The sequence below is a fragment of the Thunnus albacares genome, chromosome 17, assembly GCF_914725855.1.
Source record: "Thunnus albacares chromosome 17, fThuAlb1.1, whole genome shotgun sequence".
NCBI classification, from domain to species: Eukaryota; Metazoa; Chordata; class Actinopteri; order Scombriformes; family Scombridae; genus Thunnus; species Thunnus albacares.
This window is the reverse complement of record NC_058122.1, coordinates 17,292,809-17,308,938: the sequence shown is the minus strand read 5'-3', so window position 1 is coordinate 17,308,938 and position 16,130 is coordinate 17,292,809. Positions and strand designations below refer to the sequence as shown.

At 38.1% G+C, this 16,130-nt stretch overlaps 1 protein-coding gene across 2 annotated transcripts in view; it reads left to right on the top strand.

Annotated features, from left to right (window-relative positions):
* The first annotated feature begins 1,028 nt into the window (after positions 1-1,028).
* The window catches only part of ttyh2l (tweety homolog 2, like), a 32,645-nt gene continuing 17,543 nt past the window's right edge, over positions 1,029-16,130 (top strand). For both annotated transcript variants that reach the window (XM_044330154.1, XM_044330153.1), the window contains exons 1-3: positions 1,029-1,401; positions 6,518-6,690; positions 11,806-11,917. In XM_044330154.1, coding sequence (XP_044186089.1) covers positions 1,273-1,401; positions 6,518-6,690; positions 11,806-11,917 — 414 coding nt within the window. In that variant the 5' untranslated portion in view covers positions 1,029-1,272. The remainder of the gene's footprint in view (positions 1,402-6,517; positions 6,691-11,805; positions 11,918-16,130) is intronic.

Genomic DNA, 16,130 nt, shown 5'->3' with positions numbered 1-16,130 from the left:
AGAGTTTACAGTATTAAGTGCATCTGCCTTGTTCAAAGACACTTCAAGATCATGATAGCAACATATTAACAACAGTGTCAACTTTCACCATCAGCATGCTCTTCTCAGGAATCGTCTCTTTGCTCGACATATAAGTAGCTGATTGTAACCCCTCTAATGCTGCTAATTGCTGTTTCATGCTGGGTTTTTTTCTTTTTAATTTTCCCAGCCTTTTTCCACATACTCCATCCTACTCAGTACCTCTCTTTCATGATGCACTGTTAGAGTCACTAATGCCACTGAATGCCATGGTGCATGAATTCACACAGTGATGCTTTTTTTTTCCTTCTGTGCTTTAGTAGTTTACTGGATTGCACTGTGTGTGTCAACATGAGTGAGTTGAAATGTGTTTCTCCACCAGAGCAAGTCCCTGTACATTTATTACAGTTAGTGAATTGATTCCAATACAGGTGTTAATGCAACTCGCTCCTCTGAAAGAAGTCATCAGACAGCAGAAGCTTACATATTGTATCAATGGATAAAGCATACCATGCTCATTACTGTTCACCTCAGTGTGCCTCATTGTCCACAAGAGGTCAGACATTAACAGCAGAAGTCATAAATAGTGCACTGAATACTGTATCCTTGCCTCTGCATGCCAAACCTAGTAGCCACAAATCGAGGCCAGACATTTTTTTCATTTTTCTGTCTTATTTATATTGCAATCAAGATTTAGAGTTTCCCCAGGAAAAAAAACAGTGATATGTGGAGAAGTAGGCAGGCTAATGCCATCCTTAAAGAGCTATGTATGATGTGTTTGATTTTATTTTTCCAGTTTGCAAATTCGTTAAGAACGTTTTCCTCATATTTTTTCCCCAGTTCAGGGCCATTCATTGTTTACTTTTATTAAGTTAAGGTCGTAGCCTGGCCCACTTGACTGAAAAGTGGTTGTCACGCCTTCTCTGTTAAAGGAGGCAGCTTTCGTCACTCAACCCCTTCTCTCTGGCTTGGCCCGTTAGAAGCTGTATATGATTTTAGTAGTTGCGCAACTCAACAGTTTACATAGAACTATGGGAGCCGGAGTGGTAAATAACAATGGTGAACCTTGCTCTGAAGGTTTAATGGCAAAAGAAGAACTTCCTCTTTAATATTCTACGTTCATTGATTAATACAACAACTAAGGTCGCGTTTATTTTATTTTATTTTACTTATCGCAAAACCTGGGATTATTAAAGTGTCAAGGTCTCAAAGGGAATCGTGCCGTCAGTGGTTCGCTGGACTTTTCAAGCAGGGATGGCCACTGCAAGGCTTGATTACGTTGCTCCGTGGTGGACATACTGGCTGCACAATTTCCCTCATTTCAATTTCTTTTTCCAGACGGGCGACAACACTTTTAGACCGGAGGAGGCGAGCTATCAGCAGGTTGGTAACTATACTTGTGCGTAAAAGCGCACGTAGTTTCAAAAGAATCTCGCCAGAATGTCAGTGATGTTGTAGACCGCCGACTTACGAAAGCAATGGAAAAAACAAACTATTTGAATGTAAAGTTTAACAAAAAGATTGAGGAAAATTGTAGAAAGTTGTGTTGAGTGTAGCTCAGTTCAGTGATGCAAGTGTTGGTCCTAATGTCAGAGACAAAGAACACAACTGCAGTTCTCACATGATGACACATGACCTGTATTAACTACCATGCCTATGAAATATCCCAGGTAGTAAACAACTATGCACTGATTGTATGCATGCATGTATGTACCGTATATATACGTATACATAAATATATGTACACACTGCTTTCAAAGATATAAAAAGTTTTTTTTTCAAACCTTATTCCTCATCACTCTTTAACAGTCAGTTTTATCCTACTGTGTGTATCCACCCAACTGTGTAATTACACACTCATGCAGTCTCCAGTAGTTTACATAGCTAAACTAAAAAAAAAATAAAATAAAAAAAAGATAAAATAGAAAAAAAAAATCATTCATTCATTCATTTTAGATTCGCACCCTAACACCATAAATAACACATTTCCTGTAGGAGAAGATGTTCTGATTTTTGCCCTGTCATGTTCTTGGATGTCTTTTAAGTGAAATTCAGTGATACAGTACATGACTAAAAAGAGGAAACACTTTTACAATTGTCAATATATCTTTTTTTTTTTTTTTTTTCAAAATATGTGTTTTAATTTCGCCTGGGTACATTACCATGGCCATTTGATGCCATGCAAATTTTCCAAACTGTCATGTTTCATGATGGGGACTGACTATGAGTAATAATGGGTAAAATAGACTGTATGATGGGAAAAAAATAAAAAAATAAAAATATTGGATGCTCACACTCAGTTATTGCCATAGTTTCCCATCAGGAGTCCATCACTTCATTGCTGCCTTCATATTATGGATGTTTACATTGCAATACAAAAAAGTCACATGGTCACGACAGCAGTTTGACAGACACACATTTAATTAAAAATCACTAATGGAGTTCATATGAGTCAAACTATCAACACGGTGCAGTATTTGACTTATTCAAAGTAAATAAAAGCATTTTCTAAGGTTGTTGTGTAACAGAAATTAGTTTCCTAATCTAATTTAGAAAATTGTTGAGATGTTGTTTTACTGTATGAGGCTAACATTGCATGCTAATTATATTTTAGCAAAATAAAACAACAGTCCTTTGAGTCCCTAAGAAATATAAACTCAAGTTTATAAGTGAGTGTGTGTGTATGTGTGTGTGCAGTATGTGGGCTTGTGTAAGTGCATAACCATGTGGCACCACAAGCTCCTTTTGCCCCAGGTCATCTATGAGTACAGAATCCATTAGAAAGAACCTCCCTGTTCTGACTTGTGTCCTCCACTGTACCTTTCTCTTCTTGTGTCAAGGTCCATCTGGGTCATTGAATCCCAGCAGTGTTACACTGGCTCAGCTGAGCACCAGTCAGTGAGGAGTGAAAAGTGCCATGTTGGCGTCACAGAGGCTAAACTGTAGGACTTACACAGCCTCTCAAGCCTGAAAATAACTGCTGTTCTTCATATGATGTGTTGACACATCTGTTGCCTTTTGAAAAAAAAAAGGAAATTGCAGAACAGCTATAGACACATTTTCTGAGGCTTGCTGTTTACTTTTTAATCTAATCAGACAAGCCTCCATATTTAGGCCTACTTTCTACAAGCATCCTTTTGGGAAGATAAATGATCCTTCCGGTCAGTGACTGAAGATGCTGTAGCAGTTTTCTGCCTCTCTTTCTACCTCCCTCTCATGCATCCTTTGCCTTGTTATGGTGTTGCAGACAGTCGAAATTGAAGTGCCTGCATGTCTAATTACAAAACAATGGAGTGGAAAATTAGATGGGAGAGAGTGGAACTAGCAGCATTGTGCCTATGAAGGGCCTGAACTGAGTTATAGTGACAGAAAATCTAACCAGGGCTGAAACCATTGTAGACGCTACACACAGAGACTCTTGCCTCATGAATAGTGTCCCCACAAGACAATTGGTTTTTGAGGTTATATCATCACATCATATATATTAGTTTTCTTATGCAGCTACATTTAGATTGCTCATTTGGGCATAATTCTCATACATCTTGGACATTGTTTTAAGGCTGTCAGTCCACAGGTTGAATGTATGATGATCTAATTAACTAACTAACAAACTAATTCCTAACCTACCTAATTTGTGACACTAAGGGTGAAATTGGGCTCATCATGACAAAACTTGAAACAGAGTTTGAACAATGAAGGACTTTGTTAGAATATGCAAAATGGTGTAATTTAAATTCAGTCACAGTTTCAATGTCATCCAAATGGAATAATCAGTCACAGATGTTGTAGTATAGGAATAGCTCTGCTTTGTCATCCAGACCCAGACTTTCTGAACTTGTGAACAGAGCAAATCATTTGCAAGTAAAACCAAGGTCATGCTTTTCTCTGGATTGTCTTCAAACTAACTAAGAGCTCAATGTGTTGAGTTTGAACCCACTAAATAAATGTCCCTACATTAGTAATGATAAACACTATGGGTTGCCCCTGTTTGGATCTTTTGGTTCCAATACTGAGACCATGCAGAAAGTGTTGTGTCTGTAAATGGTTGCGAGGTTTGTTTTATGATGCTGCTGTAAAGAGAAGCATCAATTGACGGGTCTACTGCCTTTACACAGTTTTGCAGCGCAGAATAAGCTACAGAAAACCGCAAGCAAATTTGATCAATAAGATAGTCTTTCGTGGCTTCTGTAAAGAAAAAATGGTGCTATGTAAAAATTCCCCTCAGTATAATATGAGCCAAATAAACTATGTATTTTTCTCTGTTTTGGAGCATATTGCCTATTGTGTACCGCTTAACTTGCTATAGAGATAAAAGAAATAACTTTGGAGAAAAAAACAAACACTGAAGGCCCATAGGGATTTATCATGAAATAGTCTAAAACAGTGTTTCATTTAAAGAGTATCTATATACAAACTACCTCAATACAGTACTTCTCCTTTCCCTACGTCAGTGTTCTTCTGTTTCACTCCATCCCTTGGGCTTGAAATATTTTGTACACTCAGAAATCACAAGACTGAATGAAAGCCGTTGTGTCACATGATGCTCCCCTCCCACAGCCTTGGATCATTTCTGTTTTCCTGTTAGCCACAGTCCAACTTCTGCTATGCTACTTGGCAGAAAAGTACAGCTACTCTTTGCACCCAAACCCACCAAGGTCTTAGTTTCTATGCACTTTGCTGTAGGCAGTAGTCAGCAGTGACAATGATAATCATTGGATGAGGTAGCTACACACTAACCACTGACTTCAAATTATCTTTACATTTGAGTGTTGTTTGATAATGGTGAGTTGTTTTCACTCAGGCTGTCAACCTTTCAGGTGTTCGAGTCACCCAATCTGACACCTCAAGACCACACATAACAGCCGTGTGCCTCTTGAAAACTATTTGCAGGGGTGGATTTATTGATTTGGGGGCCCTAAGCAAACTCAGTCATGGGGCCTCCTTCGTGCCTTATTTTCACCCTTTCTGTATGTTGGTATTGGCGGTGATAGACAAAGTACTCAAAACTTTAAACTATTAATACCACACTAACAATACTCTGTTAAAAGTAAAAGTCCTGCATTCAAAATATACTTAAGTGCAGAAGTATTATTAGCACAATGTACTGAACGTCTGTTCAAGGTGGAGCGCATTTGAACTGCTTTATATACTGCTGTATAGTTTCATCTATAATAATGCATCATGTTTTATTTGTTCATCAGATATGTGTTGTGTAAAATCTTAATCTGTAAAGTAAATAATAATAAGCTGTCAGATAAATGCAGTAGAATGACAACTACAGTGTTTCCCCCTAAAATAGAAGGAACTGATTGACCCTAGTAGAAGTGGAGTAGAAGTAGCCTATAGGGTTGTATAAAATGGAAATATTAAAGTAAAAATAGGCTACATGTACCTGATAACTGTAAGCATAATACTTGAGTAAATTTACTTGGTTACTTTTCACCATATGATATGAAGGAGGTATCTGATTACCATGGATACAATCATTTATGGGGTTTTTCCTCTGCTTCTCTGACATGAACTGCTCACTGAACCAGCCAGTGAAAAGTAACTACATTCATTTACTCAAGTTAGGTAGTTTTACTTTACTTGAATGTTTTCATTTTATGCTACTTTATATTTATACTCCACTACATGTGCTGATTAAGATTTTTGATACAAAATATATGAACTGATAAAATATGATGCATCATTACAGGTTAAACTACCCAGCAGTAGGCCTATATAAGGTAGTTAGAATTATATTTAAATTAATATTCAAATGTTACTTATAAGGTAATGTGTCGGTAATAATAATAATAATAATACAAGTAACATGTAACATAACACAAGTAAAACTTTAAATGCAGGACTTCCATCACTGGGACTGACAGGTTGCTGCACATTGTCTTCCTCTCTCCCTCTGTCCTGAAAGCAGTTTTCTTTTCTAATAGGCTACTAGTTGACACTCTTCATAGAATGCAGCTTTTTCTTATATTACCATAATTCTCTTTGAGGGTTTGGGAGGGAAGAGGGTCAGTGCTCTCATCATCTAACAAGTGAGCCAATGTGACATCCAAATGTTAGTAACTGTGGTCCTGCTAGTTGTTTCAGGGGGAGCAACAGAAAAGCAGATCAACTGTTGGAGTTTTACAATGATTGTTTTACTTTTCCTCTTTGTTTTCCTTGGAAATGTGCTCTGTGATAACTCTGTTTCACTGTTCGATGTTGTGTTGAATTTCATGTTACCTGGAAGAGTTTCAGCATCCCTATCAACATGAGAGGTGCACAGCGGTCTCAGTCGTATATTTTTTTAATGTGCTTTTGGGACCTTTTGTAAGTATTTCCCCCTTAAAGTTGGGGGCCTCAGGCTGTTGCCTACCTTGCCGAATGCTAAAGTCCACCACTGAGTATTTGCAGCTATAGTCTGTCCTTGGTAGACAAGTTTTTCAATATAAAAAGACATCTTAACTTTAACCGATGGTATTTTTGCCTTCCTCTCTCCACTCTCCTGCTACAGTCTCTGATCTTTCTAGCATGTATTGGTGCAGTGGGTCTGGGTCTGAGCCTGCTGGTTCTGGCAGTTTACCTGGTCTGCTTGTGTTGCTGTCGCAAGGACGTGGATGATGACGCCAAACGACCTGATACCTGCTGTGTAACCTGGGCTGCCGTCATCACAGGTCTCATCATATGGTGAGTCTGAATGGGAAAATAATGCTAATCTACTTTTCATAAACAAGGGAAAAGACTAAAAAAAAGCTGATCCAGACATTCATGAGGAGGTTTTCTTCAACAAGGCACCGAAATGTCAAAATAAATTACACTCAAAGCTAATATGAGTCAAATGACTTGGCATCTGTTGTTTATACCATACACAGTTTAAGCATATGTCAGATTTGTTAGTTTCCTCAGATTAGACACAAAAGTGTACAGTTTTGTAGGCTATAACAAAGGATGCTAATGTGCAGCTCCACTTCCTGCTCATTACCGAGGTACAGCTCTTTTTTTCTGAAGAATACAAATGAGACTAGTGTAGCTGACATATTTCTGACAGACCACATCACCAGCAGGGCCCCGATCAGCCTGCTAATCCTCAACTGAATGTCCAGCTGACTTTACCCAGCAAAACTTTGACAGCTGATTGCCCCTCTGTCAAATTAGATGGTCTATTTTGATGATCCACCAAACCATCATGCTGCAGCCTTGCACTGACATTTTAATAGTATACTTTTACAATATATTCTCTATTGCAATTAGCTTCATTGTTTACCATTAACTGCTAACTAGGCTGAATTATGTAAGTACTTGGGAAATACTGCCAGTTTATGCAAGCATTAATGTGCAAGGAGCTACCACAAAACTTACAGAGCTACAGTACATCCCTAAACATAATGGTACTTTTTTCTTATGGTTTCATACACTTTGACAAGAATCATCTGGGCAGAAATGAAGGAGAACGAGAACAAGTGAGTCCCCGAAAAGGCTTGATTGAATTTGTGTACAGATCCGCTTAAACTTGTGACATTTATCCAAGTGTTGGGCTTTAACTTTGTTAGCTTTCTGTGTCCATACACACGCCACTGCTACAGCACACTAGACCTGTTGTAATGCTAAGTGACTGGGCATGATGCTGTTTAGCAAAGCAGCTCTGTTATCTCTTTCCTTTCCAGACCTCTCATCTCTCTCTCTGTAGAAGCCTGTTCCAACGGACAATAATATATTAATTTCAACAAATAAACTACCACATATGGCATCCAATTAAATAATCTAGTCTTATATTAATGTGAGGTTGAAGAGACATTCTTTACATTACAGGTTAAGTTTTGTGGTTTAAAATGACAGTTGTATTGTTGCCTTTATGCCCTACTTCTAATTTGACTTGCTAATAACAGAGTTTTGTGATGTGGTTACAAAATGTGAAGTCATTCATTCCTGGTGACATTTTTCATGTTTCACCTTATGAGCCCATTGACTGGCATTGCTACTGATAGGAGCTTTGAGTAGTAGCAGTTTCAGCTATTCTTGTTACATATTTCTGATGTTTTTTTTAAGCTGGACTGGAACAATGAAGGCTTGTGCAGAAACACAAAGAGATGCATATAAAACGAAAATTCTTGTATAATATGGCACTAATGTTTTTGTCCTCTATTCTGATGGGTCATGGGATTTTTATTGGATAGAGATGTACTTTCATGTACCCCATTCACTTTGTCCAACTTTTAATTCTTTGTGATATTGGAGATGAATTACATTTCAGTGGTGCTGTAGAAGTTGAATAAAAAAAAAAAAGATAAAAGAGCTGCTGCACCTCTCCAGATTATTATTTCTGACCCCAGGAGAGTGAATGAGGTAAATCAAGGTTAAAGATAGAAAACAAATCTAATATTGAAAAAGAAAACATCCTCCTTGTGTCAGTCTCTGTTAACCCTGATACAGTTTATTATAGGAGCAATGCACTGGTCTCCACAGCATCAAGGCATTTATTTGTTATTATTTGTTCCTCCAGTGTGGCCATTTGTTCATATCACAACATGATTTGAATACTAAGGTACAATTGTCAAGTTGTCACACATTATGTGAAGTTATCCAGTAGCAAATACACCATACTGAGCATCCTGGACTGCAAATATATACTAGTCCTATTGCTTATTATGTTGGTTTCTTTTAACACCTCAAGCTAATGCAGACAGCCTCCTGCTCAACCACACCAACACTAACACTTCCCTGGAGGCTAAACTGCTACAGGGCCAGAACAGTGACAGTTACAACAGTGACAGTGTTCAATTTTGGCAATTTTGGCATTGTAAATTGGCATTGAAAAAAACAGCCTGAACTCAAAAAGGCAACGCTGGCCATGAAACACTTGTATTGGAAAAAGCTGTATTGGCTCTGAAATGTATTGACAATTACAAAAATGTTTCACTGAAAAATAAAATACAGGCTTAAAAAATTACAATCTTATTATCTTATTTATATGTATGTATATATATATATATATACCCTATATATATATATATATATATATATATATATATATATATATTATATTTTTTCTTCATGTCTGTCTTTTTTCAGTGACAGTTTTTTTTTCACGCTGTCAATTTTTTTTTAGCATCACTGACACCATTTTAGCATAGAGGGGAGGGCTCTTGCTGGGCCAACATTACCCAGTATGCCTTGCGGTCCAACTAAGATATCCAAGGGCGATGGTATCATGGCAGATTTGGAGCCAGACTGTAGTAATTTTTGTTCTAGCACTGTTAATATGTCACTTTATTAAGATTTAATATTTAAGTAACCATGTAGATTACCAATATGTCCCAACTGTTTGCAAATCTGCTGAGATGTTTTGGAGCCACTGGCCAGGTGAGACCAGAGTCATCTCAGCTGCTAGCACCTTGACTCTTGAGATGATCGGCCAGTCAACATCCGCTGTCATCCCAGGGAGAAAATGATCCAATGAACTGATCATTGTAGCTCTTTGGTGATTTACCACTGGCTCTAATGTCTCCACAGCATTTTGATATGATATAATTCCTTTTGGAAGATAAATGTTGGTCTCACGGATAGGACTGTGCGATATGACGATATATATCATGTGACAATAGAAAAACATCTATAATTTCATATTATACTCATTCGTTTATTTTGTTGTGTTGCAAATCAAACTCTTTACAGTAATATTTTTTAGTCATTTGGAATCTGTTTATCTTTTGCGTGGATTACTCTTCTTGACCTTTTACTCACAAAGCTTTTATTGTACTTACAGTAACATAACGAGTGTAGACTAGACCAGAATCTATTTATTCATATCGTGATATGTGTCATTATCAGGATATAATATGTGCTATATTGGGATATGAGATTTTGGTCATATTGCACAGCCATGCTCACAGATGAAATCTAACAATCGTAGCTGCCACTGGAACTCTATATGTACAGATATCATCACATTTCAATAAATATAAATGTATTAAAATGAAAAGTCAGTCTATATTAAATTTTGTTTTATTTTATTAAGCTACATAAGTTTGGATTTTTATTACATTACAGACTGAATAACATAATTTACTGCATCTCTCTGTCAATGAGATATTTTTTGTGAGAAAAAAAAAACGTTAGTGGAGCTTTGAGCTGAGATTATTTTGTCACAGTACAGTCAGGTAGTTTTGTTGAGGACTTGGCAAGTTTGACTCAGGAGTACAAATTTCCAAGGACAGGAAACACTTAATACAATAAAACAAAATTTAATGTAGACTGATCTGATGATGAGCCAATGTCTCCTTTTTCAGTTCAGGTTTTGTTTTCAATGCCAAATTTTTGTTTTCAGTGGCAAAATTGAACTGTCACTCTCTAGACCCGTAAGCTACAGGGTTAATGAAGAGCTCTTTGTCCAAACCACCTTGGATCAACTGCAACACAAATGTTTTGGGAAGCTTGAAGCAATATTGTTCAGTTTCCTTTAACTAGCTGAATAGAATCATGTTTATAACCACATCCATTCAGTTTAACTCGAAAGGATTACTGTAACTGTAATTTTTTTTTTTTTTTTTTTGCTCATACTGTATTGTACAGGATATGCCCCAAGTGCCCCAAATCATAACCACAGGGAACTAGCTTAATGGAGGGTGCATTGGTTTTCATTATGCTTACAAGGTTGCAGCAACAGGATGCTGGCGAACACAAAAAGACACACACCCACCCACATGCACACACACACACATGCATACACACATATCCACATAAGCATTCACAGTGACATATCACACATATGGGTCATTGTAAAAGTAAACTAGAATTAAGTTTCCCCTTTGTGTGTGTGTGTGTGTTATTCCGAAAACAAGAAAACTGTTCTGATCTACTGTCTGAAATGCGATTGATGAGTTCTCACTTGCCTATGGAAACTGCACCTAAATGCAGTCAAAAGTGTTACTAACCTCTGACCTTTGTGTAGAATGACCTCTCAGCAGTCAAGTATAATGAAACTGTGTCATTGTTCATATCAGTGTCGGCTGATACTGTAGCAGTAGGGCTACACTGACTGTGAAGGTTAAGACACTAATCCTCCTCACAGAAGCTTGGGCACAGTCTCAGACTGCAGGAAAGGGTGAAATATGGATCTCATGTATTCCACTGGGACACATTTCAGATGTCAGAATTCTGATGTGGTTTTAGTTATGAGTGGGAGAAGAAATTCAAACATACTGCTGAAAATAGAAGTTTAGTATTTTAAACTTTGAATCCCAAAATGTGAAGAATAAGCAAAACAGATGGAGATAATGGTGGATATAGAGGATGAGCTATATGAGATATGACAAATATAGAAATGACATATTTCACACATCAGCCCCAGCCCGTATGGCAACAAGAAGGTGGAAGGTGTTTTTAAATAGAACCTGGTCTTATTGAAAACATCTTGCAAATACAAAACCAAGATGAAAATGACTCATAATCTATAAATAATTTTTTTTAAACTTATTATGTCTCTAACCAAAGATGTCTTTTGTATTAATGATTTTTTAAAATATAGTTTCGGGTTGCAGTAGCATGTTTTAGTCTTAGTTCATTTATAATAGTAATAATATAGAGGATTAAAATTGAAAAAAACAATAAAAGAACAATACAGTCTTTACCAGAATGATACATATTTCTCTAAAGCCTCAATGTCCCATCTGTCATTTCTTTGTCTTTCTTGTCCTCTAACAACCTTATGCAGTCCATAATGAATAAAGTAACATGCTGAACCAAACAGGGAATTAATTCTGATGATTTATTTATTTATTTGATCTGAATCTATCCTTTTCACAGTTCTGCTGTAGGAGTTGGTTTCTATGGAAACAGTGAGACCAACGATGGGGTGTACCAGCTGACCTACTCACTCTACAATGCCAATCGCACATTGGGTGGCATCAACAATCTGGTAAGAGGAGCATGCCAAGCTCTACTCAATTCTACAATTATATGATCTATAATCATATCTCCATTCTCAACATGAGTTGTGGTCACTGAAATGATTTCTATGAATATTAGTTGCAATTTAACTGTTTTCTATTTGAATCAGTGTGAGTTGACCAGGCGATAAATGTGTCAGAGCTGTAAGAAATATGAAATATGAAATATGACATATGAAAATTCATAGTAACCGCTAGTCCCATGCTTCCTATAATGCAGCTTTTTTCAATTACCTTTTTTTTTTCTAGCCATGATGGCACAAAACAATACTGATCTCTATAAACAGATATCTGCATATAAATTCAGAATCTGTAGGCAACAGGACCAGATTTTGGTACCAGAAGTGTTCTGGTTCCTGTTTGTCATCCAAGTAGTATTGACCAATCACGTTTGAGTGGGCTTTGGTTGCATGCAGATAAACAGTCTGTGTGGAGAGCAAAAGAGGCGGAACACATTATCCAAAATGCAATCTTGGAACCAATCGGCTATTGTCGCTTTTTATTTGCCTTTTTAATTTATCTGCATTCATATGCATATACCTGTTTATAAAGATTAGCCGAAATGTGGCTGGACTGTCTGTTCAGATGACATAATCAGACTGTTAACAGCAAGAGGAAGTCTTGGCCTGGATATCCGTTATCCTGATCCACTGAGAAGGGTCTTGTAGACTTACCCTTACCCTACACAACACACCCACTTTACTACATGACACACCCACCCAATGTTGTCACCCTAACGGCATGTTACACAACACCCTGCCTCCCTGCCCCCCGACCCCTAACCCTAACCCTAACCATCCCCCTCCTTATGCCTAAACCTAACCAAGTGGGTGTGCCATATAGTAAAGTGGGTGTGCTGTTTAGATACAGGTTGTGGCTGCAGCTGGATATACTTGTATTCGGAGTATTTGGAACCAACCAAAATATTGGCCGTTATCCCTACAGGCTAAATCATCATCGGACTGATAGCCGATGGGTTCCAAGATTGATGGCTTACGGTCTCATTCTACTTGATAACACTGATTTACAGCGAGTATACACCAGAGCTCCTCCCCCATTAATGGGGTGTGCATCTGTCTCAGCAGCAGCACATCACTACAGGGGGTCTGTATCCGCTTTTTGTCACAGTGAAGGAATTGAGGCGACTGTTGCCTTGGGGTTTGTAAATAGGGATTATTTCTATACAACTCCTGACCTGCATTCAGGGAAGTTATTTGGGAGGCTTAGGAGGAGGAGGGATAGGAAAGAGGAAGGAGAGCAAGGGAGTCAGAACAAGGCCCTGCAAGAAGCAATAATCACAATGAGGAAGAAGAGGATTAACTCCCATCTGCAGTGCATTAATGGATGTTAAGCCTCTCCTCTTTCCATTTCTCTCAGTCTTACTATCTGTACTGTATGTGTATGTGTATGTGTGTGTATGTATGTGTGTTTGTGTGGGTGTGTGCATGTCCATGTCAGTAACACACATTTAAAGGCTTCATATGCGTGCATACTGTATTAATATGTGGACACAAACAGCTTTGTGTGCATTTTTTCATTATATATTCTGAATATTGCTTACCGAAGGGAGAACAGATTTAAATTTAATCCATTTGTAGCTCACACATTTGTTTGTATGATACAACATTTTAGGTAATGATGGATAAAGTAATACTCACTCAAAGGCCATTAAGTACACCTAGTTAAAGCTAATGCAATCTAATACTGCAACCTTGCAATAAATCCTACCTTCATGAGAGTGTTTTTTGTTGAAAGTATATGAGACAGGTGTTCAACATTTTGGCTGTTTGGGAGGATGTATTTTATATTCCTTCATAGATATAAATGGGGTGGACGAAATATTACAAACTCCTCTCAGTATTATTCAACAGCACTACAACTACAGCCTTCAAATGACCATAAAGTTGAATCAACACATCTCTAGAACAGTTTCAACAAAAACAATATTATAACCTTCATGAAGATAGGACTTATTGCAGGATTGTTGTATTATTTTATCTGGATGTACTTAATATCCTGGAAACTGAGTGTAGTTTGCAATATAGCGGTTTTCTCGTGCTGTAGGAGGTAAATGGGATTCAACTTCGATGATTTTGCATTGCTGCAGCTGACTTTCACTGTGGTATCTTGGTATTGATTTAATCCTGTAACATGATGTATGCTATGACTGCATGAGTAACATAGATGTTCCCCCAGGGAAACAAAGGCTTTCTCACTTGCAAAATCACAGCTTGATGTGATGTTCTCTACTTACAGAGCTAATGAGTTGGCTGACTGTCCATCCCATAAAGCCAAAGCTGCTTTAGTAAATGGATGGACTGCACTTATATAGCGCCTTTCTAGCCTTCAGACTACTCAAAGCGCTTTACAATACATGTCAAGTTTCACCCATTCACACACACAAATTCATATGCTGGTGGCAGGCTGCCATGCAAAGTGCCATCCTGCTCATCAGGATCTAACCTAATGCACATTCACATACACACACACTTACACACTGCTGGCACAACCATCGGGAGCAATTCGGGGTTCAGTATCTTGCCCAAGGACACTTCGACATGCGAACTGGAGGAGCCAGGGATCAAATCTTCTGATCAGTGGCCGCTCTACCTCCAGAGCCACCCCGCAGTTAGTCTTTATTTAGTCTTCACATTGAAAGAATCATTTCTCCACTGTGTTTTATTGGTTTACCAAATCCATTATTGGTCTTTCCATTAATTTGGTTTAATGGAACCAAATTAATGTTTGGTTTAAAGTTTGCTTTACCTTAATGGTGTATTTTGCACACTGTGTTGAAATCAGATTTGTAAATAGACACAAGAGCGACCAAATCGCTACTTCACAAGGCTCCTATAAGGTTAGTGATTTACACTAGGACTTGTTTGGTTCCACTGATATCATGTTAAGGCTCTTCTCATCATAAAATATGTACTTTCACACTTTGGAAGGGAACATCATCATGTGACATAAAGGGAAAGATTTGACGAGGAGGACCATTCTCCCTTCGCTACTGAAGGGGCACTCTTTATTTCAGTCTCATTTCTAGTGTTCAGCTTGCTGAGCTCTGCAACGCTGCCAGGAAATAACGGATGAGAAAATATGGCAATTGCACCACATCAGAATGTGTGCTTCCAATTTACAACTGTGGTTACACTTATATATAGCTCCTCTTCTTTGAAAGTGAAAGTTGTCTTGTGATTCTTAGAACAAAATGATTACTTGTACTTGCTGCACCATACATCAGTTCCCCAGAGTGTCTCTCCTCAGTGACCTATTTCACAATGTATTGCCTTGCTTGACTCTAAACCGCTTTGATCATATATATTGTTTTACCGTCACAGTTAATGCAGTAAATATCCGAAATATAAAATCAGTGAATGCATCAAACAAGATGGTTCAGTTGCATGTGCATCGGCATTTGGAGTACTGCTGCTGTGAGCCTCAAATCATTCAGTCTCGTTTAACAGGCGTATCAAATATGAAGAGGCCTCCTTGTGACCTGCTTTTAGTAAAAGTGAACTTAAATCCATTTTTAAAGGAAGAGAGGACAGTTTAGATTAGGGAAATGTGCATCACCCCCGAGCAGCTAGCTGATGGATCCCATTTCTCACACTCAGGCAGACTGGCTTGCAGATAAGATCCGGGGCGCTGTGGCAGGAACTGTGAGAGATGATGAACACAGAGGTGGGAAAGAGTGAGAGCAGTTTACTGGCAATCACATACACCCCCCCCCCCCCACCTCACCCTTGGGAGTGCTGGAGTGGAGGATGGGCCTTTATCTTAGCCTCATCTCTGCATGGATACTCTGTCTAGGGTCTCACTTACAGCCCGCCCATCAGAAGCACAGACTCAGTAGAATTTAATTACAGTTTTTGAAATGTTTTAGTGTCAAGGAGGCTGAGATACATTTTTATCTTCTCTGTGGTGAGTTTTCACAGCGTGGGAATGAACAGTCTTACTCAGAATGCCTAAATGTGTAAAAGAAGTCATGGGTGTAATGGAGAAACGATGATAGATAAAGAGAGTGGGCCTGCAGATTACAATACAGACAGCAATATCTGTTCAGAATTAGTGAAGCATCCTACTCATTGTAATGTTAAATATACTATTAAGTGAAGAAGTCATTGTGGTGTGGGTGGTGTGTGCGTCATTCTAAAACTACGGTGCTCTGTTAAATTCTTT